Source organism: Pogoniulus pusillus, chromosome 2 (assembly GCF_015220805.1).
Source record: "Pogoniulus pusillus isolate bPogPus1 chromosome 2, bPogPus1.pri, whole genome shotgun sequence".
NCBI classification, from domain to species: Eukaryota; Metazoa; Chordata; class Aves; order Piciformes; family Lybiidae; genus Pogoniulus; species Pogoniulus pusillus.
The window spans coordinates 48477777-48501282 of record NC_087265.1 but is presented as its reverse complement, the minus strand read 5'-3'; the positions used below and the strand labels follow the sequence as shown (position 1 = coordinate 48501282).

The 23506-nt window shown below is 59.9% G+C and overlaps 5 protein-coding genes across 13 annotated transcripts in view; 2 read left to right on the top strand and 3 right to left on the bottom strand.

The window, feature by feature from the left end:
* ABCB6 (ATP binding cassette subfamily B member 6 (LAN blood group)) overlaps positions 1-23506 on the bottom strand; it is a 49159-nt gene that overhangs the window by 20575 nt on the left and 5078 nt on the right. The gene's annotated exons all lie outside the window — the stretch shown is intronic.
* On the top strand, positions 105-7751 carry ANKZF1 (ankyrin repeat and zinc finger peptidyl tRNA hydrolase 1). 5 transcript variants are annotated; one of them, XM_064164699.1, is made up of 16 exons: positions 105-268; positions 373-507; positions 789-898; positions 1270-1372; positions 1876-2060; positions 2335-2450; positions 3007-3160; positions 3386-3608; positions 3758-3859; positions 4069-4212; positions 4331-4447; positions 5303-5576; positions 6012-6123; positions 6240-6407; positions 6511-6563; positions 7139-7751. In XM_064164699.1, exons 2-16 carry the CDS (start codon positions 381-383, stop codon positions 7257-7259), a joined length of 2109 nt encoding a protein of 702 aa, XP_064020769.1. In that variant the 5' UTR covers positions 105-268; positions 373-380; the 3' UTR covers positions 7260-7751. The 5 variants fall into 5 exon arrangements, with proteins under 5 accessions (XP_064020769.1, XP_064020762.1, XP_064020744.1 ...); XM_064164692.1 differs by having other exon boundaries at positions 4042-4212; positions 7216-7751; XM_064164674.1 differs by having other exon boundaries at positions 4042-4212.
* GLB1L (galactosidase beta 1 like) lies at positions 7884-14293 on the bottom strand. Of its 4 annotated transcripts, XM_064164741.1 has the most exons (17): positions 13492-14293; positions 12915-13087; positions 11992-12142; positions 11706-11766; positions 11357-11451; positions 10818-10998; positions 10676-10734; positions 10357-10478; positions 10135-10175; positions 9769-9887; positions 9554-9628; positions 9381-9470; positions 9129-9242; positions 8736-8867; positions 8330-8410; positions 8195-8271; positions 8035-8124 (listed from the first exon to the last, which is right to left on the bottom strand). In XM_064164741.1, exons 1-16 carry the CDS (start codon positions 13603-13605, stop codon positions 8215-8217), a joined length of 1665 nt encoding a protein of 554 aa, XP_064020811.1. In that variant the 5' UTR covers positions 13606-14293; the 3' UTR covers positions 8035-8124; positions 8195-8214. The 4 variants fall into 4 exon arrangements, with proteins under 4 accessions (XP_064020793.1, XP_064020784.1, XP_064020802.1 ...); XM_064164723.1 differs by having other exon boundaries at positions 7884-8124; positions 8195-8410; positions 13492-14292; XM_064164714.1 differs by having other exon boundaries at positions 7884-8410.
* Positions 14423-17506, top strand: STK16 (serine/threonine kinase 16). 2 transcript variants are annotated; one of them, XM_064164785.1, is made up of 7 exons: positions 14423-14535; positions 15825-16044; positions 16125-16258; positions 16333-16453; positions 16529-16624; positions 16692-16813; positions 16903-17506. In XM_064164785.1, the coding sequence occupies exons 1-7, from the start codon at positions 14450-14452 to the stop codon at positions 17039-17041; spliced, it is 918 nt and encodes a 305-aa protein (XP_064020855.1). In that variant the 5' UTR covers positions 14423-14449; the 3' UTR covers positions 17042-17506. The 2 variants fall into 2 exon arrangements, with proteins under 2 accessions (XP_064020855.1, XP_064020846.1); XM_064164776.1 differs by having other exon boundaries at positions 14423-14567.
* On the bottom strand, positions 18027-22272 carry LOC135186754 (tubulin alpha-5 chain). Its single transcript, XM_064164751.1, has 4 exons — positions 22159-22272; positions 20406-20628; positions 19810-19958; positions 18027-19601 (listed from the first exon to the last, which is right to left on the bottom strand). Exons 1-4 carry the CDS (start codon positions 22159-22161, stop codon positions 18630-18632), a joined length of 1347 nt encoding a protein of 448 aa, XP_064020821.1. The 5' UTR covers positions 22162-22272; the 3' UTR covers positions 18027-18629.

Sequence of the window (23506 nt, the reverse complement as noted above, 5' to 3'; positions counted from 1 at the left end):
GACGCGGTCTGGCCAATGGGAAGGCGAGAGGGCGGAGGCGGGGCTGAGCCTAGCGGCGGGTGCACCCAAACAGGACGTGACGTAGTGCAGCCGGGGTGTGCTGCGGGGCCGTGTGCCCGGTGCCGGCGGCCATGTGCCCGGTACCGGCGGCCGTGACTCCGGAGTAACAGCTTCGGGAGGGTGGGGCCGCGGCCGCAGGGCCACTGACGGCGTCGGCAAGGATTCCGAGGGCAGCGGCCGCAGGGAGGACGCGGGCAGGGGAGGAGGGGTGAGCCCCGGGGACGGAGACCTCGGGGAGGAGGTCTTCCAGTAACCCACGGGTGGTTCCCAGGGCCGTGCCCGTTCCTCATGCATTATCCTCGCTGTTGGTAGCAAGAGCGATGCCGTCCCCGGAGATCATGTCGGTTTTCGAGGCTGCTCAGGACCCCGTTCTCCTGCGCGGGCTAACCCTGGTCACCGGAGTTGTTGCGGACGCGTGGGCCGCCGAGCCGGCCCCAGCGAGCCACGGTGCGTGGAGCTTCAGGGATACAGGGGGCGGGAGCTCTGTTCATCAGCTCCAAGGCACGAAGAAGCTCTGTTCCCAGCACAGCTTGGGTGGCACTCCCGAACGCTCTGTCTGCACTGCCCGGCGGGTGGGTAAATTCGCCGCCTCTGGTGCCACCCCAAGGATGCCACAACTCCTCAGCAGATAGAAGGGCTCGTTGGGTAGCTGAGAAGGCAGCCAGGAGGTCCTGCTCCTTGCCTTTCTGTCCGGGGAGCCATCTGTACACAGCCCTTCCTTCTTCCAGACAAACCTGCAGCCACCAGCAAGGAAGAGAAGGTCCACAGGGTCGCCGAGGTGCCGGAGCGGATGTGCTGCCTGACCTGCAAGCAGGTGTTCGGCAGCCGGGAGGAGCAGGTGAGCAGCGCTCGGAGTCAGAAGGGCTGGCATGGATGGCAGGGTCCTGCTACAGAGGCTTGACCCCGGCACGTTACAGCTCAAAGCTGGCTGCTTCCCGTGTCCTGTTGGGGTCTGGCACCCAGAGCCAGCGTATTATTGCTTAAAACCTGATTTGGTGGAGGTAAATGGTATGTGTGGCACAGGCCTGAGCCACGTCAGGTCAGCTGTTAGGTGGATAACTCTTTAATGTACTGTAGTCTTCCACTTGGGATCACTGCAGGGTCCCGGCATCAGTTTAGCCCCAGGGGTCTGTCACCTGGGGGCCTTTAACGATGGAAGGTTCCAGAGGCCACCAAGACCCTGCCAGCTGATACCTCTTTCCTGCACAGACTGAGCACTACCATCTTGACTGGCACCGCTTCAACCTGAGGCAGCGTCTCCTGGGGCGCCAGACGCTGCCAGCAGAACTCTTTGAGGCAAAGACTCGTGCAGGTAAGGAACAAAGCTGCCCTCAGCAGAGCCCAGCAGCTCTCAGCAGTGTTGCTGGGGCTGTTGTGTCCAGAGGTGAAGCCTCTGGCAACTGCTGCCATCTTAGAGTCTCTTTATTCTGACCTTGTGGGGGTCTCTGCGGGATCCAGCACTGCTTCTGAGCCCTGCTGACTCCTGGGTAGAAGGAACCATAGAACCAAGCAGGTTGGAAGAGACCTCCAAGCTCATCCAGTCCAACCTAGCACTCAGCCCTATCCAGTCAACTAGACCATGTCACTAAGTGCCCCATCCAGGCTTCTAAGTGTGGTGCCTAAGCTACACCTGTGCATATCTGGGAAACAAGAGGTCCAAATGCCTCTCTCCCCAGCTCACCATCTCCTCATGGTGTGTAGAGCACAAGATAGGATATTTCTGGGAATTATGTGCTGGCCCTTGGAGCCACCTGTGTAGTTCTGAGGAAGCTGTTGGTCACCATTTGCCTTGCTTTATTTTCTTTCCTTTTGCAGGTGATGTTTCCAGCATCTCAGGGTCAGATTCTGAAAGCTCTGAAGCAGACAGTGAGTCAGAATCGCTGCCCTCTGCCACCTGCAGCCCCAAGTCTCTCTCAGTCCCCAGGTCCCACAAGGTGCTGCTCTGCAATGCAAAGGGCCAGCTCATCTCTGCCTATCGCTGCGTGGTGGGCACCAAGAAGGCAAGTTACAGCCCAGCTAGTTGGGAGAGGGTCCTCAGAAAAGGCAGATGGCACTGGGGTGTATACACTGCCTGATGGCCCCTCACATGCCGTGATGGAAGGATTAGTCTTTGGAGCCTGGCCCAAGCCTTAGTTCTTGCTTGTGGCTTGTTTTGTCTGTGGTTCTCCCAGAAACCTGCTTCTGATGGCAGCAGAGGGGCTGGTCTTGTCCTGGAGGACAGCAAGGCATAACAGGGTAATCCTGTGGGTGCTAGCAGGGGTCTCTGTGTCTCAGGGTGGCAGTGAGGAGCCAGCAGAGCTGATGAAGTCGCTGCAGAGCCTCAATGCAAGCACGTGCTGGGTGGTGCTGATGATGGGCGGCGGGCACTTTGCAGGAGCTGTCTTCCGAGGGTGAGTACAGAGGAGCAGAGCCAGGCAAGGATAAGGAACTGGGGCTAATCCCTAGGTGGTTGGTCTCTTCTGCCAGGCAAGCAGCAACAGAATGAGGGGACACAGTCTCAAGTTGTGTCAGGGGAGGTTCAGGCTGGATGTTAGGAGGAAGTTGTTGCCAGAGAGAGTGATTGGCATTGGAATGGGCTGCCCAGGGAGGTGGTGGAGTCGCTGTCCCTGGAGGTGTTCCAGAAAAGCCTGGATAAGGCACTTAGTGCCATGGTCTGGTTGATTGGCCAAGGCTGGGTGCTAGGTTGGACTGGCTGAGCTTGGAGGTCTCTTCCAACCTGCTTGATTCTCTGATTCTATGGTCCTCCTCCTCCACCACAATGCTTACACACCCTGGCACCTGCAGCTCCCAATGTTTGCTTGAGTCAGTTAAGCCCAGCTAAACTGCAAGCCCAAGCTGTTAATCTTTAGGGCCTCAGGGACAAGCTACAAGCCCTCTGGGGTCCCAGTAACATCAACTGCTCTCCGTGCATGGAGTCCTGGTGCTCATGCCTGCTTCTCTCTGCAGCCCCGAGGTGCAGGAGCACAAGACCTTCCACCGCTACACAGTGCGGGCCCGGCAGGGCACAGCGCAGGGCCTCCGGGATGCTCAGACCCCAGGCTCAGCACCCAGGTCGGCTGGAGCCTCCCTGCGGCGTTACAATGAGGCTGCTCTCCTCAAGGTAGGGCTGGACCACAGCACTGGGCTTTTGGCAAGGAGATGTGTTCATGGCTGGCTCCGTGGGGTGGTAACGTGCTGCTGCTGGAGGGTATGGGTGGGGTGTGAGCTCTGGAAGGGGGTCAACGCCCAACTGAGTCTCCTCTGTCCTGGGTTTGTCCCTGTTCCTGACCTACCTGTGCCCACACAGTGTGCTCAGGATCCCATGTTGCCTCATCTTCCTCCCCAGGATATTCAGGACCTGCTGGCAGCCTGGGCCCAGCACCTGAAGGATGCTGAGCGCATCTTCCTGCGGGTTCCTCGTCACAACCGTGCACTGCTCTTTGGTGGCAGGAGTCCAGTCCTCACCCAAGGGGACCCTCGTGTCTGCCACATCCCTCTCAGCACCCGCAGGGCCACCCTGCGAGAAGTGCTGCGAGTCCACACGATGCTGGCCAGCCTGCAGGTGTATGGTGAGTCAGCCCAGCCCCTCCTGCAACCTCCTCTGTGTTTGGGGAGACTGCGTTATGGAGCTGAAGTGCCAGCTCTCCAGCCCTCATCTCTTGGAGATGTGGGGTCCTCCCTGTCACTAAGTAATGACAGGGGCACCCTTGCTGCCCAGAGAAGGACACGCCACTGGAAGACATCACTGGGTCCCCTTGGAAGAACAGACAGAAAAGGCAGCAGAAGGTGCAAACTGGTCCTGTGCAGAAGGACAAAAGTGGTGAGCTTGAGCCACAGAGCACGCAGGGGTGTCTGCTGTAATAGCACAGCACCAGATTTACAGCCCTGTGACAGGGCCTGGCACCACAGTGGGCATCTGCAGCACACGGTCTTGTGCTGGGCAGAATGGCAGGGTGTGCTTGGCTGAGAGCCCTGAGTGACTTGTGCTGTGTGGGGCCCCAGCCCCTGTCTTACCTGCTTCAACTCTAGAAGAGGAGGAGGAAGAAGAGGAAAGCCCTGAAGGGGAACTGGAGACTGTGGAAGTGACACTTGGCACCTTAGACCTTCGGGAGTTCGAAGTGGTGCCCAAGCGAAACTGCAAAAGGAGGAAGAGGAACAAGAAAGTAGAGAAAGGTGAGGGGGAAGAACTGACCAGGGACAGTGTAGGAAGGCACTGGGGAAGGGTCCTGCCATAGTGGCTGGGGTGCCAGGTGGCCCTGCCCCTCTCCCTCACCGTGTGCTCCCTGTGCAGGGCCCCGTGCTGAAGAGATGCGGTGCTGTGGTAGCCAACATGGGCAGCCTGGCCCAGAGCTGGTGATAGAGCTGCAGGGGGAGGCTGGGCCTCAGCCTCTTCCTTGGGACAATGGAGGTAAGGGAGGCCAGGAGCTGGGAGGGGTGGTTGCCTGCTCCATTTGCTGGTGGCTTTCCAGCAGGGTGAAGAGCATGTTGTCATGCAGAGCAGTGTAGTGCAGCCACAGGCCTTTGAGTGAGCCCAGCACATGGCTGAGGCAGGTGTGCTGGAGCAGGGGCATTGGAGTGGGTTTCACCTCATGAGAGGGCTTGACTGCTGGTGGCAGTGCCCAGGAAGGCCCTGGCATCTTGTCACAGACTCTGAATCATCGAATCATCCAGGTTGGAAGAGACTTCCAAGCTCATCCAGTCCAACCTACCACCCAGCCCTGTCCAACCAACTAGACCATGAAGGTGCTGCAGATCCTGCAGTGCCCAAATCCAGCTAGCAGGACAGTGCTTTGAGTGGGCTCCCAGTGCCATGGGTTGAGTTGAATCTGCTGCTGATACTCAATACCATACTGCAGTCATGGTGTCTTCAAAACTGAAGTGCCAGCTGGACCAAAGTATTAAGGGGCTTGAATTTCAGACTGTAACATGAGAAACTTCCTGTTCTGGTTGCTGCTTTTGTTTTCCAGGTGGTGGTCTTTTTGTCTGCAGGTTAGGGGTGGAGGGTGGGGGGTAGTTGCTGGCTTCTGCTGCTCCTGCGTTTTGCTGCACTTCTCTGCAAACAGGCTAAGGTCATTGTGCATTCTGTTAACTCATCCTCAGTAGAACTCTTTGTCTCAACCCAGAATCTAGGGGGTTGTGGTACTTTCCCTCACTTCTGTGTTGGGGTAGAGTGGGCTGTGTTACCCCATCACACCTTGTCGGACCAGAGCACTGCTCTGCTCACTCTGCCTTGTCAGACTCCTTTTCTGTTCTTCCCTCATAGGTGACCCTCAGACCCAGCTCTGTGATGCCCTCTTCACTGCCTGTAAAACAGGGGATGTGGGGACATTGTCACACCTCCTGGGCGTGCCAGAGAGTGGAGGTCTGCTGGCAGACAGAAAGGATGGGGAGGGCAACCAGCCCCTGGATGCATCACACTCTCTGCTCAACCAGCCCGTGGATGAAGGTGGCTGCACCCTGCTTCATGTGGCAGCACAGGCAGGGAAGGCCAAGGCTGTGTGTCTGCTGCTGGAGGCAGGAGCAGACCCTGCTCTCAGGTACAGCCATAGGGCACTCAGTGGTTGAGCCTCTGCTGTAGAAGTCTAGCAACTGCTTTCTGTCTTGATCACAGGAGACTGGTGCAAGCTTTGTCATGAGGCAGCTGGGCTTGGTGTCTCTGAAGTGAGATTAGGGGAGGCCTAAGAGCTGAATTACCATTCTCAGCCTGCCTGGTCTGGCACAGAGGCAATGCCCCAGTGCTCCCAGGTTTCTTGGTAGGCAGTTCAGAGAGTGGGGATGTGACCACCCTTTGCAAAACATTTGAGACATAAGGGAGGATTTGGGGACTTCTGGTGTGGCGATAGGCAACTTTTGCCTCCTTGGCTGTGATCTTCTGGCCTGCAGTACCCATGAGACATCCCTAGGGTCCCCGGGACTCCAGTGGGACATAAGCAGTCAGATGTCAGGGTTAACTGGTCTTCCTTGTCTCACAGAGACAGGCAGGACAGGACCCCCTACTGCGTCTCTGCTGACAAAGCGACCCGCAATGCCTTCCGCAAGTTCATGGTGGACCACCCAGACAAGTACGACTACCACCGTGCCAAGGTGGGTGCCCGCTGCCTGCCATCGCCTTCTGGGTGCTGAGGGACCCCACAGCAAAGTGCCTCTCGCCCTCTCGTGCCACTGCCCTGTGCTCAGTGCGAGGTGCTGACTGCCCCTAGGTGCCAGGGCCCCTGACGCAGGAGATGGAGGCCAAACGGCTGGAGAAGAAGCGTGCCCAGAAGGCCCAGCGGAAGCAGCGGGAGCAGGCGCAGCGGGAGGAGCAGCGCTGCCGGGAGCAGGAGCAGAAAGAGAAGCAGCAGTTTGCAGCCCTGTCCGACAGGGAGAAGGTGAGGCTGTGTGTGGGGAAGGGGACACAGCCCATCTGACGTGGGCTCTGGGCACAGCAGCTCCCAGGGGCTGCTGGGGCTGAGCTGTGTCTCTGCTCTCCAGAGAGCCCTGGCCGCGCAGCTGCGGGATGCCAGCACAACTCTCACCAACATCAGGTAACAGCAGCATGGCTCCACAGACAAACTGTCCCAGTACAGTCATTCCCTGCCCTTCTTGTTCCATCTCTCACTTCCAGTCTAAAGCTATTCCTGTGCAGTCAGTTCCCAGTCGTGCCTGTGTAAAAGCTTTCTCCTCTCTTGCCCTGCCACCCTGAAATACTCTGCCCAGCACAACCAGGTCTAGTTGCAGCCAGTCCCACAGCCAGCCAGCCCCCTACCTGCTCCTACCCCTGACTGCACAGCCCACCACGTCCCTTTTCCCTGCGTCACCCCCCAGGCTTGTTGGCAGCCAGCCCTCCCAGTGCTCATCTGAGCAGGGGCAGGGCCTTGTATGGGGTCAAATTCCCCCTTGAAATGCCTCACACCACACTTCCAAGCAGTATCATCTGCAGAGAGCAAGTCCTGGCCAAGCTGCTGGCTGAGTACATCAGGAGTCAAGGACTAGAGCAGCTCCAGCTTCCTGGTGCTGCTGGTGTCTCTTGTCCTATGTCCCAACCCAGTCAATTCTGGCTTTCTCTAGGTCTCTCACCAGTGTCCCCTTCACTGAGGGTCTTCTCTGCTTCTTCTTGCAGTCGCTGCTGGCACTGTGGAGAGTCCCTGCTGGGCCGGATCCCCTTCCATTACCTTGACTTCTCCTTCTGCTCCACAGCCTGCCTGCAAACCCACCGCCAGGCCCGGGCCAGACACACATAAGGCTGGGAACTGCTGCTCTCTGCCAAGGACTGGCGTGGAGGAGACATGACTGAGTGCTGCCTGTGCAGGGAGGGAGAGTTTGTGGAGCAGTACTGGTCAGAGGAATGGAGCAGGCCAGGTCACTCTCTGGGACAATGCTAGCAAAGCCCTGTACAAGAGTATCCCTGGGCGGTGGCTCTGGGGATGCTACATGAAGAGGTCCCCAGGTGCTAGTGTTAGCAGGACCCCTGGCTGGAGCCTCTGCCAGCTATTCTCCTGGCTCCATTATAGCCTGCTGTCTGTGGTGGTAGAACAGATCCTGACACATCTGGACCCTGCAGCCCTGAGCTAATGCAAGCCACAGCTGTTAGCACCCTCTGGGCTGTGCTTTGCTTTCTGCCCTGCTGGATGCCAGCAGTGTCTCAGCTGTGTTAAGCTAGCAACTACCTCCTCTGCCTGCATTGTCAATAAAGAGGTGCCTTGGCCCCTAGGCAGGGGGCAGTGTCAGCACAAGCATTGCAACGATTTGGGATCAACATGCAAAACAAGCTCAATTCTGAACCCCTTTCTGCTTTGCACAGACCCTCTGCTGCCGTCTCTGCTTCGCCAGCCCCCTGCCATCACTGCCATCCCAGCGAGATGTGGTCGTGGTGCCCAGCAGCTCAGTTTATTCTGTGGCCACGGTGCTGTGGCTGAGTGTCCTGTTGAAAACAGGCTGGTCGAGGAAGAGCAAGAGAGGGGTGTGAGGTGCCCCTTCCAGCTCCAGCACCGTGATGTTGTTGGGGCGACCAACGTGCAGCACTGAGCCAGGCACAAAGAGAGTCTGCTGTGGCCCACGTCGGGGCCAGTACCGGCCCAGGTTGAAGCCATTTATCCACAGCTGGCCCTGAAAGATGAAACAGCACTGAGCTGTGCCCCTCTTCACCCTCATCCCTTCTGGCTAACAGTGCTCTTACCTTGCCCCAACCTGGGAATTTCACAAAGGTGTCCCAGGCGATGCCAGGGGTCTCAAAGGTCCCAGTGTAGAAGGCTGGCCCTGCTCTGCCCCTGCTGCTTGATTTTGGCAGGGCACCATGGGGCCAGCCCTGCTGCACAGCAATGTCTATGGCCAGGGGGTAGATCAGCCAGTTGCTGAGATAGCTGGAGCCTAAGGAGAGGTTCCCCAGCAAGCCCTGAGATGGAGCAGGAGGGAAAATGAGACAGCAAGGTCTGCCCTGGGCAGAAGGAGAACTTCCCCAGGGCCTATCCCACCCCCAGGAATGGAGGTTGGGTTGAATCTGCTGCAAGGGGCTGCACAGCCCTGACTGCTGTGGCAGCATGATGGAGACAAAGGTCCTGGTACATTTGTCAGGACCAGGGGAGGAAGTGGTGTGAGATTAACCCGGAGCACGGGTCTGAGGGTATCCCTGCCATGGCTGGAGTCTGATGCAGTTGGCAGGAGAAGAGAGTGGCCACACAGATGCCCAGGCCATCACCTCCAGAGCCCACTTGCCTCACCTTGAAGTCACTGATGTTGGCCCCAAAGCTGATCCTGCCCATGTTCTCCAGGAGCACATCCAGGGTGTCCCCTGCCCTGCCGGTCACTCGCAGCGCTGTCTGCCCATCCCGCTCCAGTGTCCCCTGGTACTCCTGCAGCCACAAGGTCTGCACTGCTGCCCTGTGCCTGGATCCCTACCCCAGTCACTGCTGGCAGCTCACCACAATTGCATCCTGCTGCCTGTTTTCCCAGAACCGGCCCAAGCCTACACTGTGGCCCTAGGGGGCACATATTCAGGCCAGAGGGCTGGCCAACAGAGGTTCAGCATGGCTCATGGCACCTCATGAGACCCCAGCAGGGCACAGCCTTCCTGATAGGCTGAGCCTAGAATGGGTGTGCTCCTGCAGGCTCACCTTCTGCAGCATCACATAGGCACGGTCACAGATGGTGTGAGGAGGAGCCCCCAGCACTGCTGGGTCTGGGACATCCTGGGGCAGCTGTGTGTGGTACACCACAAAGCCATGGACCTGCAGGATACAGCAGAGTGGCACACAAAGGAAAATGGGTCTGGAGACAAGCTCTGCTCCTCCAGCCCAGAGCTGGGGCAGGGCAGACAAGTCTAGGAGCATCTCCTCTACAGTCCTCCACTGCACCCAGCACCACACCTGCTTTATGGCCTCAAAGGTGAGGGGGAACTGGCTGTGGATGGGCCCAGAGGGACACAGTATATCCAAGACGTCCAGGAGGTTGGCATACTGCAAGGAAACAGATAGGTGCTGGCCAGGCTGAGGCCAGCTGGCCAGGCTGAGGAAGCCCAACCCTCAGGACAGGCACTTACCTTCTGCAGGGCAACCCAGCCATAGGCGTATTTGGTGGTGGCAGGTGGCATTGGACCAACTGGCAGAGGCTGGAACTGAACAGCAAACTGTCAGTTGCCTCCCTGGGTGAGCAGGGAGATGTCTCTTGTGCTGCCAGGTCTCTCTGTGTCCCCCTTTTCCCTGGCACGGGAAGCAGTGCCCAGTGCTGTCCCCCTCCTCCTCCCAGGCTCAGCACCTTACTGATGACTGTACGGATAGCAAACAGCTTCTCGGTGGGGTCTCCTGCCTCTGAGAGGGGGGCATCATAGTCGTAGCTGGTGGTCACTGGTTTGTACTGGCCCCTGAAGTCAGCACCTGGCCAGGGGAAGCAGTGGGGGGTGAGGAAGAGGTTCAGGAAGTGGCCAGGGTGTGGGTTCCAACCCCAGGTTAGCTGCGAGGCAGTGTGGGGGGATGTGACCCAGAAATGAGAGCCCCTACTTGGAGACAGAAGGATTCCCAAGGTGGGAACAAGCTTGAATTCAGGGGCCTTTGGGTATGGGATGGCCAGGGAAAACCTCCCAGCCCCAGTGTGTCCCCAGCCCCAGGGCAGAGCCCTACTCACCACTCCAGTAGGCGAAGTTTGTCCCCCCATGGAACATGTACCTATGAGGTACCCCAGAGAACCCTGTCAGCACCCCATGGAGGTCTCTGGGGCACTTCCCTCTCCCTGCTGCACTTGCAGTCTCAGCCCTCTCTGCCAAGCCTGGTGGGAAGAAGGTGAGCAGCAATGCCCACTCCAGTGCTGGCAGACAGGAGAGCTTTGCACCCTCAGCTGACTACTTGCATGTTGACATTGGCTCCCAGCTGCAGCATGTCCTCTAGTCCCCGGGCCACCCTCGCTGAGCTGGTGCTGGCATGTGCCTCCCCCCAGTAGTCCAGCCAGCCCGTGTAGTACTCAGAGTTCACCTGAAGGAGAAAGAGACTGTCACCTGCCTGGACCTGAGGCTCCTGGCACCCCTCTGTCAGCCACATCCCCTCTGATCAGCTGCAGGCTGGCCCCAGCACTTCTCCTTGCCTCGCTCTCCCCACTCCCCCAGCCCCTTTGCCTCCTCAGAGCCACCGCAGACCATCCTCTGCCACCACAGAGCCCCATCCAAGCTCACCAGGGGCCCCTCTGGCTCAACCTGGCGCTGGGCACCAAATGCCTCTGTCACATTAGAGCCTGCAAAGATGGCAGTGGAGAGTTTAGAGTTAGATGAAGCAGGAACCCTCATCCCCTCTGCCCCTCCTGCCTCGCAGAAGTACCTGGCCCGAAGTCGATGGTGGCATAGAGACCCTGCAGCGTGCCGCAGCGCAGCTCCTGTGCCCCTGCCTCGTCGGTGGTGAAGAGCAGCACCTCGCTCCCCAGCAGTGCCCGGAAGGATGCCAGCAGGTGTCGCAGGTACTCATAGTCGCAGGCGTAGTAACTCCCGTATTCGTTCTCCACCTGGAAGCAAGGCAGGAGCCAGCACCCAGCACGGCAGGGCTGCAGCCAGGGCCCGCTACTCAATGCAACGAGCACCCCAGCTCTTCATCCCATTAGATGTCACGACAGCTCTCGAGTGCGTCCCAAAAGTGACCTTCCAGCCCCACTCTGACCCCTACTTTGTCAGTGTCCCGCAAACCACAAGGGGGGTGATGGCAGGTACCTGAGAGTTCTAGCCCTTGGATCTAACTCCAGGTCCCGAGGTCAGGAAGGAGTTATCTAAGAGCCGTGCCGGGGGAGGTCATGGTGTAGAGGGTACAGGTGGCTTTTGGAGGAACATCCAAAGATGATCATGGGGCTGGGTTCCACAGCACCCTACCTGTACACTGATGATGTTCCCTCCATACTGGTACAGCCGTGGCTTGATCTTGGGTAGCAGGACATGGAGCCAGGAGTCCACAGCTGCCAGGTAGGCTGAGGAAACAGAGCAGCTCAGCCTGGCTGCTATATGCACCCCAACCAACCTTCAGCCAGCCCTGCCAGAATGAGGATGAAGTTGTCAGGGCAGTGCCACGTGTGATGAGGAAGCAGAGGTCTCCATCTCAAAAGATGGAGAAAAGGATGAGAGAAACCACACACACAGGGCCAGCAGGTGCATGGAGAGAGAGCAGCATGCTGGCAGCAGGCTGTAAAGGGCATGGTGGCCAGGGCCCCAGGCTGAGGCTCACCAGGGTCAGAGGAGCGCAGGACAACGTCTGATTTCCACAGCAGCCAGGAGGGCAGGCCACCCTGAAGAGACAAGCATGGCAGAGATGGAGGCAGAGAAACAGCTCAGCACCCTGGGCTGGCACACAGACAAAACACAGCCAGTGCAATGCCACAGCACTGGAGCAGCACGTTGCCCCCAGGGCAGCAGCCTGGGCAGGGCTGGCACGGCACCACAGTCAGAAGGGCCATTGCCATTGTGCTCTTCCCAAACCATGTGGCACCCCTCTGTGCCAGGATGGAGCTCACCATCTCCCACTCTGCACAGATGTAGGGCCCTGGGCGTAGAATCACCAGGAGCCCCAGCTCAGCTGTCAGGTCCAGGAAGGCCTCCACATCCCTGTTTCCAGCAAAGTCATAAACCCCCGGCAGTGGCTCGTGGTAGTTCCAGGGAACATAGCTGGGGTGAGAGAGGAGATCACCATGCAGGTGCTAAGGTGTGCTAGTCTGAAGCTAGCTGGAATACTTTGGTGAGAGAAATTAGATGCTAGGTTGTGAGAAGGCAACAGTGGTGATGGCTGCTGCACTCAGAGGCTTGCTGAGATGGATGAAAACAGGAACATAAATGTAGATAAAGGAGTTGCTCTCTGGCTCTGGCTGCCTGCACCTCTCTCCCTAACCTGCTAACTAATCCTTTTGCTTCCTAACCCCCCTGGCCCATTCTCCAAGGCAGAGGCTGGGGTAAGGTAGAGGGGTGGAAGGGAGGTGGAAGGGTGGTTGGGAGCCCCTCCTGGGCACTCTGGTTTCTGGGAGAGCTTTTGTGTTTCTGTATCACTTTTATCTTGTCTATTTCTGTCTCTAGCTGTAGAGATTGTAACAATCTGCTTGTATACTGTGCCCAGCTGTAAACATAAGGCCTCATTCTGATTTCCAGCCATCTCAATCTAGTCTGGGTGATTTCATAAGGGGGGGGGGGGGCACAAAAGGGCACCCCAGTGCTATGGGGAGCTGTTCCACAGGCTCCTGCCAACTGGCCTGATCTGGGGATGGCAGCTAGTGCTGGACCAGGACAGGCAGCAAGGTCAGGCGGATGCCAGTGCAAGGGCTGGTCCCCACTCCCTGTGGTCAGGCAACACCCCTGCCTCCGTCCCTGCTCTGGGGACCCCAAAGGCCCCACGGAGCCACAGTGCACACTCAGGATGTGCACCATCAGGGCTGTCCTGGTCACTTACACCTGCACGGCGCTGAGCCCACTCATGTACATCTTGAGGAGCCTGTCCCTCCAGGCAGGGCGTGGGACACGGGCGTAGTGGATGCTGCCCGAGATGTAGCGGAACGGGACACCATCCTTGAGGAAGCAGTCCTCCTCGAAATCCAGCTGGAAGGAGCGTGCCGGGAGGGAGGCCTGCAGGAGAGGGGCAGTGGCAGGGGGCTCCAGCCCATCTCCAAGCCCGCCCAGCCGCCCCCTCCCATTCCCTGGGACACTCCTCATCCTCAGTGCAGAGACGAGGATGCTGTACTGTCCCAGGAGAGCAGGAGGGACAGGCAGGGCAGCCTAATGGCCCACTCCACACTATCAAAGTACACTGCGCTAAAGGCAGCGGCATTTCAGGCGACGGTGCTGCGAGGGCCGGCGGGGAGCACAGATGAGACACCGGCACAGGACACGGGCTGCAGCAGAGAGGACCCGCAGCAGCAAGAGCAAGGACACGGGAAGGAAAGTGGGGCAGACGCCGGACACGTCCCGGCAGACCCTTCGCAGCTCGGCCCCACGCACTTCTCCCAAACTTCCCACCCGTGTTTGCCCACCTGCGTGTGCAGAAGCCCCGCCGCCAGCAGCAGGGCCAGAGCCAGCAGCCGCATCCTCGCTGGGCGCTTGGCAGCCCCGGAATGGAGGACGAAGCGGGACGTGGACACCACCATCACATGATCCTGAGGGGCCAGCGCCGGGGCTTCCTCCAGGTCCTAAGTGCAGGCAGCTGGGAGCAGCACGGCTGGGAAGCAGCGAGGGACCGGGGTAGATTGACTCTGGTCTCCTTGCCCGGCCAGCGGCGCTCCCTCCAAGTCCACCGGGCACGGGATGGCGGCAGCGTTTCACCGCCGAAGCCAGCTCCAGCCGGCGGGCACAGCCCTGGTGCCTCCTGCCTGGGGCAGTGGGTGACACACACAGAGGCACAGGGAGCCTCCTACAAGTGGCACCACCCGACAGACACAGTGCCGTCGAAGGAGTCGGCCCACTTGTCCACCGGAGAAGTGGTGATAGATTATCGCTTTGCTAGGGGGATGCTGCCGTCTGTGCCAGGAGCGAAGCCTGGAGCCTGGCAGCGGTCCTGGCGACAGGGACTTCAGGGAGGCATCGCAGCGCTGGGCTAGGGGTGGTCCTCTCCCTGCGGGGCGGCCTCGCCACCTCTGTCGCCTGCACCACTGACCTACCCGCCCGAGCACGAAGCTTGGCTCACTGGAGCCAGCTCAGCTCAGGGGAGCGGCCAGGCTGGCGCTACCGACGCCCGCAGCCGGGGGATGCCACCGCGCCGCGGGCGCTGCGTTCCGCCCTGGTCGCAGGGCAGGGCGATCCCGGGGCTCGGCGCTCCCCCCTCGCTCCGCTGCGCTTCCGCCGCACCGCAGCGCACCCGCGCCGCAGGAGGCAGCACCCCGGTCCCCGCCCGGGCGGCACCGGGGACCCGCAGGCGGCGGCGCCCCGCCCCGTGGGCACGGCACGGGTGACGCAGGGGTGACGCGCGGCGGCGGGCGATGACGCGGGCAGGCGATGGGGCAGGCGCTGTGCGTCTGCTCCCGCGGCACCGTCAGCCTGGGGGGAGCGCGGTACCTCCTCCTCCACCGGCTGGCAGAGGGGTCCGCGGCGGCACCGGGAGCTCGGGACGGGGGTCCGCGGGGGCGGGAGGGGGCCTGGGTACGGGGGGCTCGGGTACACGGGGGATGCTCGGGGATGGGGGGGGATGGTCGGTCGTGCCGGGGGAGGGTGATCGGGGATGGGGATGCTTGTGCGTGGGACTGATGCTCGGGAATGGGGGGGGTGCTCGGGGGTGGGGGGGATTGTACATGGCGGGAATGGTCGGGGATGGGGGCATGCTTGGGCTTTAGGTATTCTCTGGCATGGAGGAGATTCTTGGCCATGGAGGGATGCGGGTGCTTGTGCACGGAGGGGGTGCTCGGGAATGGGAGGAAACTAGGGGATGTGAGATACTTGTGCATGCGGGGTATATTCGGACGTGGGGGGTTCTTGGGCATAGGGTGAATGCTCGGGCATGGGGGGGGTTGTTCGAGCTCGGGGGTGCTTGTACATGGGAAGATGCCCAGACATGGGAGTATTTTCCCTGGCATGAAGCTGATGCTCAGAACAAGGGGACACAGTCTCAAGTTGTGCCGGGGCAGATATAGGCTTGATATTAGGAGGAAGTTCTTCACAGAGTGATTGGCATTGGAATGGGCTGCCCGGGGAGGTGGTGGAGTCACTGTGCCTGGAGGTGTTGAAGCCAAGCCTGGCTGGGGCACTTAGTGCCATGGTCTGGTTGCTTGGGCAGGGCTGGGTGCTAGGTTGGACTGGATGAGCTTGGAGGTCTCTTCCAACCTGGTTGATTCTATGATTCTATTCTATGGAGCTGATGCACAGACATGGGGCTGTGCTTGGGCATGGGGCATGCTTGGACATGGGGGCACGCTCAGGCTTAGGGGGTGTTGGGGCACAGGGGAGTGCTTAGGGATGAAGGTGTGTGGTCAAATATGTTTGGGGGTGTGTGGCATGCTCATGTACGGTAGGGAGCACCACTGGTGCTTGGGTGTGCGGGAGAATCTTAGAGATGTTATAGGGAGCTGCTCGAACATGTGTTTGTGCTGGGTGACAGGGCTTGGTGATGCCCAGGAGTGGGTGCTTGAACCCATGGAAGTGAGGGTGATTAGGTCATTGGGTTTCTCATGCAGACTGGGGACACTTTGGTTGTCTGGCAGGTGCCCACAAGGTGGGGAAAATACTCATGCCGGAGGGGTTCCCATGGAGGTGGGGGAGGCACTCTGCCCCGTGGCCCCCTCCTATGGGTGCTTGCATTTGAGGCTGGGCACAAGGGCCCAATGCAGGTGCAGCAGTGCTGTGGGACCTAGCCCATACCATACTTGGTTCTTCACAGGGGCTTCAGCTACGTGGACCTGGTGGAGGGGCTGCGAGATGGGCGCTTCTACGCCCTGAAGCGCATCCTGTGCCATGACAAGGAGGACCGCCAGGCTGCCCTGCACGAGGTGGAGATGCATGGCCTCTTTGACCACCCCAACATCCTGCCTCTAGTGGCCCACTGCATGGTGGAGAAGGGCGCCAAGCATGAAGCTTGGCTCCTCCTACCCTATGTGAAGGTGAGAGGGACTCCCTTGGCTGCCCCCCTCCTCTTTGTCACCAGGAGTAGTAGTGGCAACTGTCTGCTTGCGTTTGCCAGGGGGGCACCCTCTGGAGCGAGGTGCAAGCACTGCGGGAGAAAGGGACCTTCATGCCGGAGCAGCGGATCCTCCTCATCCTGCATGGCATCTGCCGTGGGCTACAAGCCATCCACAGCAAGGGCTACGCACACAGGTGGGAGGCCAGCAGCCCCAGATAGGGGGGTGCCAGGGGTCCTGGTGGGCTGTCAGTGATGTCCATCCATTCAGGGACCTCAAACCCACCAATGTCCTGCTGGATGAGGATGACCAGCCTGTGCTGATGGATCTGGGTTCCATGAACCAAGCTCGCATCGAAGTCAACAGCTCTCGGAAGGCCATGGCTGTGCAGGTGGGTGCCCAGGGACATGGCTCTACCAACCTATCCCTTCCTTGAGCCTTTCATTCTCATGCTCTTCTCTTGCAGGACTGGGCTGCCCAGCGCTGCACCATCTCCTATCGTGCCCCTGAGCTCTTCACAGTGCCAAGCGAATGTGTCATAGATGAGCGCACAGATATCTGGGTAAGCATCCAGCCCCCCGGCCCCTGGCTCGCCACCATAGGGCTGGCTTGACCCCACCATGCTCCAGTCCCTAGGCTGCATGCTGTATTGCATGATGTTTGGGGAGGGCCCCTACGATGCCATCTTCCAGAAGGGCGACAGCGTGGCTCTGGCAGTGCAGAACCCGATTGCCGTGCCCCCCACAACCAGGTAAAGAGTTGGGGAGGGTGACCCTGCTCCTGGGCAGTGCCCTGTGTTGGGCACCACACAGGTCCTCCCTCTCGTCATCTCTCCTCCAGGTACTCTGCTGCCTTGCTGCGCCTGCTTTCCTCCATGATGACGGTGAACCCTCAGGAGAGACCCAGTATAAATGAGGTCCTCCACCAGCTGGAGGAGTTGCAGCCAGCACCAGAAGGCCAGGACACCACACAGATCTGAGCCTGCTGCTCTCAGGCCAAGCCAGGGGAAGAGTGGCTGCCCTCGTCCCTGCTCCCCTGTGGAGCTCTTGCAGAGGTGATTGCTGCACTCGAGGAAGAGCTGCTGTTCTGCGCCAGAGTTGTGTTGGATTTGGAGTGTTCTGTGCCCTGAATGCTGCTGCCTGGGACTTGATCCTGTGTCCCAGGATTGTGGCTGTGTGATCTGCTGCTAATCACGGGGCCCTCATCAGCCGCTGTTTCCGCCAGGGGTTGCAGAGGAGGATGCTGTGGGACCCACCCTGGGTGACGGCAGAAGTGGCCCCACAGCTCTGCACCACAGAGGAGTTACCTCTGACCAAGGGCAGGGCTGTGATCTGGGTCCTGGTGCGGTGTTGGAGTGAGACAAGGGGACCCAGTCCCTGCTCTGCCACTGCTCTCAGCACCGATGCTGCCTTGTGTTTGGAGTAAAAGATGTTCTTGCACAGTAGTGTGGATGGCCTGTCCTTGTCTGTTGGGAGGGATCCTGCTGGGAGCAGACAGAGACCAAGGCCTGGTATTGGGGTTGAACAGCCAAACGTGGCCACAGCGAAGGCCAGCAGAAGACAATCCTGGCGGGAGGCAGGGTTGGAGCATTACCGGTAGCAGGGAAAGTTAGTCCCTGGTCCCAGCACCAGCCTCAAGGTGAGCACTGCAGGAGGAGGCTCAGCACAGGTTGAGCTTCTTGGCTGCCTGAGTAGAGGGAGGTAGGTGCCCAGGCGAGGGAGCTGCTGGAACTGGGGAGACAGGGGCAACAGCCTTGCTCTGGTGAGGGCAAGCAGAGCCTGAGAACAGCACAAGCACCCCAGTGCTGGGGACTTCCCTGAGCCCAGCAGGCACCCTTCATAGAGTCATAGAATGGTTTAGGATTAAAGGGACTTCAGAGATGCCTTGGCAGGAGAGGTTCACTGGGACACGCAGCAGTTGGGCTGCCTGTGGAGGGTGGGTAAATAAAAGAGGCAGACAAGAGGTTTCACAGGGAGTGTTTCCCTCCTTTAATTGTCTCACCACAGTGCAGCAGCTAAGCAGCCACAGGGGTTCATGCCATGTGGGGTGCAGCCGTTGCACCACAGAGCCAAGCACGGCCCTTGTCCTGCACGCTGGCCACAGGGACAGGGGTGCAAGGCTGCGCCAACCGCTACCCCTCCGGACAGCCTGCCCACCCTGCCTGTGGGCAGAAGTCTCAACAGCCACTCATCTCTGCCTGCTCAGACTAAACCCACTCCCCTGAGCTCCAGGATGCAACATGGGGCCATACAACACAGGGCCATACACCAAACAAGGAAGCAGTACCCACTACAAACTGGAGCAGCAATTGGGTGAGATGTGTGCCACGGCCCAAGGGAGCGAGCCCAGGGGCTCTTACCTGCATGGGGAAGAAGCTGGAGCTGGAGCAGAGCACAGGGAGGAAGCACAGCAGCAGAGCTGAAGCACTCATCACACACCTGACCTGACAACAAACCGATGCGGCTGGGGGGGGCTAGTGGGAGACACAGAGGCTCTGAAAGGTTTATTGCAAAGGGTTCCTGCAGCTAACACGGCAAGAAGCACAGGCCTGTTGGCCAGGTGCTCCTCTACTCTTCACCCTCCTCTTCATCCTCGTAGGAGTCCAGGCCCACCTCCTCGTAATCCTTCTCCAGAGCGGCCATGTCTTCCCGTGCCTCCGAGAACTCCCCCTCCTCCATGCCCTCCCCCACGTACCAGTGCACAAAGGCTCTCTTGGCGTACATCAGGTCAAACTTGTGGTCCAGGCGAGCCCAGGCCTCGGCGATGGCTGTGGTGTTGCTCAGCATGCAGACGGCTCGCTGCACCTTGGCCAGGTCTCCCCCTGGCACCACCGTGGGTGGCTGGTAGTTGATGCCCACCTTGAAGCCCGTGGGGCACCAGTCCACAAACTGGATGCTGCGCTTGGTCTTGATGGTGGCGATGGCAGCGTTGACGTCCTTGGGCACCACGTCCCCGCGGTACAGCAGGCAGCAGGCCATGTACTTGCCGTGCCGAGGGTCGCACTTCACCATCTGGTTGGCTGGCTCAAAGCAGGAGTTGGTGATCTCAGCCACCGACAGCTGCTCGTGGTAAGCCTTCTCTGCAGAGATGACAGGCGCGTAGGTAGCCAGAGGGAAGTGGATCCGAGGGTAGGGCACCAGGTTGGTCTGGAACTCAGTCAGGTCGACATTCAGGGCCCCATCGAACCGCAGCGATGCTGTGATGGATGAGACAATCTGGCTGATGAGTCTGTTCAGGTTGGTGTAGGTGGGGCGCTCGATGTCCAGGTTCCTGCGGCAGATGTCATAGATGGCTTCATTGTCCACCATGAAGGCACAGTCTGAGTGCTCCAAGGTTGTGTGTGTGGTGAGAATAGAGTTATAAGGTTCTACCACAGCAGTAGAGACCTGCGGTGCAGGGTAGATGGAGAACTCCAGCTTGGACTTCTTGCCGTAGTCAACAGAGAGCCGCTCCATCAGCAGAGAGGTGAATCCAGAGCCGGTGCCTCCTCCAAAGCTGTGAAACACAAGGAACCCCTGGAGGCCTGTGCACTGGTCAGCCTGTGAGAGAGGCATGAGATTGCTCTGAGATGGATTTCTTTGTGGACGTCTGACTCTTCAGAAGTCCTTTAGGACCTGGTTTATCCCTGCCATGGGCAGCTGCAGATCCCTCCCAGAGCACAGCAGGAGCTGAAGTGTACTCTGAGCTCCAACAGGATGCTGGAGTCCAGCCCAGGAGGGATATATTCCCCCTCCTGCAGTCACCTACCAGCTTCCGGATCCTGTCCAGCACTTGGTCGATGATCTCTTTGCCAATGGTGTAGTGCCCACGGGCATAGTTGTTGGCAGCATCCTCTTTGCCAGTGATCAGCTGCTCAGGGTGGAAGAGCTGGCGATAGACTCCTCCCCGAACCTCATCTAGGAGACAGCAGGGAAAGATTGAGCTTGGTGGAAGGTGTTGATTCGAGCCAACTGCCAAGCAGCTGAGGAACTGATTTGAGCACCCATCCCTCACTCCGTGCTAGGGGCACAGCCAAGGCTCCACAAGTCACAGGGTCACCACTGGAATCGGGTTTCTCCGGCAGAGGGAGGTGGCTGCCACCTCTCTGCACAGGAACTCAGCTTCTCAGAGTTTAGGGGCACTGGGACCTGCCAGGCCGGTCGGGCGGGTTCCTCCTCACACACATGTGGTACCAGAGACTACCAGCACTGCTGCCTCTAGGACACTGCAGGAACAAAAGCTGGTGCTGCTCGGGTTTGTGGCTTCTCCTGGGGGAAGACATGCCCTCAAGTTGAACCAGTGCAAGGATATTATCACTACCCACCTGGGGGTGCAGCCCACGCCACACAGACTTCAGGACTCACCGATCACCGTAGGCTCCAGGTCCACAAAGATGGCCCGTGGGACATGCTTCCCAGCCCCGGTCTCGCAGAAGAACGTGGTGAAGGAGTCGTCTCCTCCACCAATGGTTTTGTCACTGGGCATCTGCCCATCAGGCTGGATGCCGTGCTCCAGGCAGTAGAGCTCCCAGCAGGTGTTGCCCATCTGGACGCCGGCCTGGCCGACGTGGACGGAGATGCACTCACGCTGGGGGGAGGGAGGCAGAGTCAGATCTTAGCACGGCTCTGTCTTGCCCACCCCGGGCAGGCCAGCCCTGTCTGATGCCAGTGCTCCACGGCCATCTGCAGAGGAGCTGTTCTGGGCAGGGATTGACCTCAGGGGGTTTTCTTTGTGTGATCTCTCGCATGCCCCTAAGGGTTCGCTCAAGGCTGTCATTGCCCTTGGCCATGCACAGGTGCCATGCTGGGTCAGGAGCCACCCTAGTGTCCCTTCCACTCAGCTTGAGTTGAGAGCCACCAGCCCCACAGACTCTGGCTAGAGTTGCCATCCAGCACGATGACAGAGCCCCTGGCAGCCTCAGCACCTTCCCCATGTACAGCAGTCCTGCGAGGTGATGAGCTGAACAGCAAGTACTTAACCCATGCTCTGGGGACCCCTCTGCCTGCTGCTCCAGAACCAGACGAGCACTTCTGGGGCAAGGGCCTTGGAGGGATGGGGGGCAGTGGGTGAAGGCTGTCTGTGAAGCCCAGAAGTCTTCGAGGAAGCACAGAAACTCCTCAAGATATGCAGCCCCAAACCCATGCTGCAAAACTCAGGTGGGCAGAAGTGCTGTAGAATAGCTCCAGCTGCGAGCTGCGTGGAGATGTGCAGCAGGCCTGACACTCCTTTGCCAGTGGCCCTAGCATTCCTCATTCCTGCTTCGCTGCTCCTGGCATCCTGCTGCTCCAGCCCTGGGATCCCCCGGACAGGACACCAGCACACAGAAGGGGGGGCTCAGAGCTCCTTGCTTCTGTGTTCGGTGTCTGCACAGCACTCCGAGCCGTGATGGGCTCCGTGCTCCAGCCCCGTGCCTGGCGAGGATAAGGACTCCCGGAGGTGGCGCTGGGAGCGCAGGGGCAGCTCTAGCCCGCCGGACTTAGGGCCAGCCTGGGGCAGGGACCCCGACCGAGCCCGGGCAGCGCTGCGGCGGGCGAGGCGCTGCTGTGCTGCACCTCCTTGGCACGGCTACAGCCCCTTCCCGAGCTACTAAATATAGCCCCGGCCCTGGCGAGGGCAGCGGCCATTGCCCGGGTTGGACAGCGGTCCCGACCCGCTCTGCGGCTACCAGACACCCGCGGGATAGTTCGGGAGTGGACCCCCACTCCCGTTTCCTGCTGTCAGCCCCGACGGGGAGCCCGCTGCTGCGGGAGAGAGCTCCGTCGGGCGCCCACCTTCGGGCCCCTGTGCCCGACAGGCGCCTCCACCCCCGACAGCTGTTCCCGTCCTTCCGCGGCTACCGTTCCCCACCGGAGGGGTCACTCTTCTCCATCCCCCACCGCCTCCCCTCGCTGCGACAGCGCGGGGACCCAGGACACCCGGGACTGGTGGCGGCCGGGGAGAGAACGGGACCGAAGTGGCGAGGGGGCACTGCTGCCCTCGGGCAGGGGCCGGTGGGTCTGCCCAAGGTCACGGCAGGGAAGGAGAGGGTGCGTCGCGGCGGCTCCGCCGTGTCAGGTGCTCCGGGAGCCTGCTAGGTGCACTCCCCGTCACCGCGTCCGCCACCCGTCCCGCACTCACCATGCTGCGGCTGGGGGGTCCGGGCTCTCCCGGTGGCTCGGTGCGGCGGGCTTCGGCTCGGCACGGAGCTGCGGCTGCGGCAGTCCCCTCCGCAGCGCCCTCTTATAGGAGGGTGGAGCTTGATGCCCTCCCGCCCCCCCTCATTTGGGTATATTTGCATGCGGGGCGGGAGTACCCGCTTCAGGGGCAGCGGGAGACTACCTGAGTCTCTCCCGGGCGCAGAGGAACCCCAAGATGCAGGAGTCGGGACTGCTTCCCTCTTTTGCCGTGAGGCAAGCAGGGAACATCCAACCAGGCTGAGAGCAGTGAACCTTGGACCTCAGCCCTCAGGGGTGGAAGAGGTGCCCAGCCGTTAAGGCGGGGGGACAGAGCAGGTACAGCAGCCTCTACGTGGTCTGCTACCACAGCCTCTGAACTGCAGCTCCCTGGGCTTTAGGAGCACCCTGAGAGCACCTGGACTTATACAACAGGAGAGAGGGGGAGAAATATGTTGGATACATGTCAGGCTCTGGGGCCCAAGGGGCCTGCAAACCTCCTTTTGCCACAAGTACTCTGGGAAACTCTGCCCAAGGGCTGGTCTTCTCTGCCGGTGGGCACAGGCAGACAGAGAGTGCTGCACATCTCTGAGCCTGCAGATCACCACTACGAATCTGGGCTGGGGGGCTGGCTCAGCTGCAAAAAGAGGGTCATTGCAGCCCGTTTGCTATTAATGACTTGTGACTACACTCAGAGAAGCAGCTCTCTTTGAGTCGCAGCCAGCACAGACAGCACAGCCTCTCTCCTTCCGAGGCCAGGACTGCTGCTGCTGCTGCAGCAGAAGCATGGGGCCACCAGCCCAGCTGCTGGCTGAGCCAAAGGCAAAGTCCAGTGCACCAGCCTTGCATGCTGTGTGCTGCAAAACAGGGCTCTGTCCTTGCTGCCAGGCTGTGGGCTTACACAGCTACCCCTTCCCATGGGGATGGGAGCTCTGCTACCCAGGATCAGGCCAGGAGACACTGCTCTGTCCCTCTGGGGCAGGGTCCAGAGGTACAGGATAACCTTTAGTAAAAGTAATATGACACAGTTTGAACTTCTGTGTGCTTCCAGCAGCAGAGTCAGGCCTCTGTGGAGACCTGTGAGAAAGGTGTCTCTGTAATGAGATTATTTCCTAAGGAGCAAGGTCCTTGCTTGCTGTACACTCAGACCTGGATAAGGAGATCAGAGCAGTGTCTGGCATGAGGGGCAGCAAATCCTGCCCTGGCACAGCAGCAGGCACCACTCAGTCTGAGCCCAGCACTCTGGTCACGGGCATGGGGAACAATGCCAGCAGCCCTGTGCAGTGGGATGAGTGCCTGGCTGTGCTCCAGCC

Coding starts and splice junctions, on each gene's coding strand:
- ANKZF1 (XM_064164674.1), top strand. CDS start 381: ATGCCGTCCCCGGAGATCATGTCGGTTTTCGAGGCTGCTCAGGACCCC. Junction 508..788: donor GCCGGCCCCAGCGAGCCACG/GTGCGTGGAGCT, acceptor TCCTTCTTCCAG/ACAAACCTGCAGCCACCAGC. Junction 2,451..3,006: donor GCAGGAGCTGTCTTCCGAGG/GTGAGTACAGAG, acceptor TTCTCTCTGCAG/CCCCGAGGTGCAGGAGCACA.
- GLB1L (XM_064164714.1), bottom strand. CDS start 13,605: ATGGTGGTGTCCACGTCCCGCTTCGTCCTCCATTCCGGGGCTGCCAAG. Junction 10,999..11,356: donor GGAACATCATCAGTGTACAG/GTAGGGTGCTGT, acceptor CCTTGCTTCCAG/GTGGAGAACGAATACGGGAG. Junction 9,888..10,134: donor AAACTTCGCCTACTGGAGTG/GTGAGTAGGGCT, acceptor TCCCCTGGCCAG/GTGCTGACTTCAGGGGCCAG.
- STK16 (XM_064164776.1), top strand. CDS start 14,434: ATGACGCGGGCAGGCGATGGGGCAGGCGCTGTGCGTCTGCTCCCGCGG. Junction 16,259..16,332: donor AGCAAGGGCTACGCACACAG/GTGGGAGGCCAG, acceptor CCATCCATTCAG/GGACCTCAAACCCACCAATG. Junction 16,814..16,902: donor GCCGTGCCCCCCACAACCAG/GTAAAGAGTTGG, acceptor TCTCTCCTCCAG/GTACTCTGCTGCCTTGCTGC.
- LOC135186754 (XM_064164751.1), bottom strand. Junction 19,959..20,405: donor CCTGGAGCCTACGGTGATCG/GTGAGTCCTGAA, acceptor GCTGTCTCCTAG/ATGAGGTTCGGGGAGGAGTC. Junction 19,602..19,809: donor TGGACAGGATCCGGAAGCTG/GTAGGTGACTGC, acceptor CCTCTCTCACAG/GCTGACCAGTGCACAGGCCT.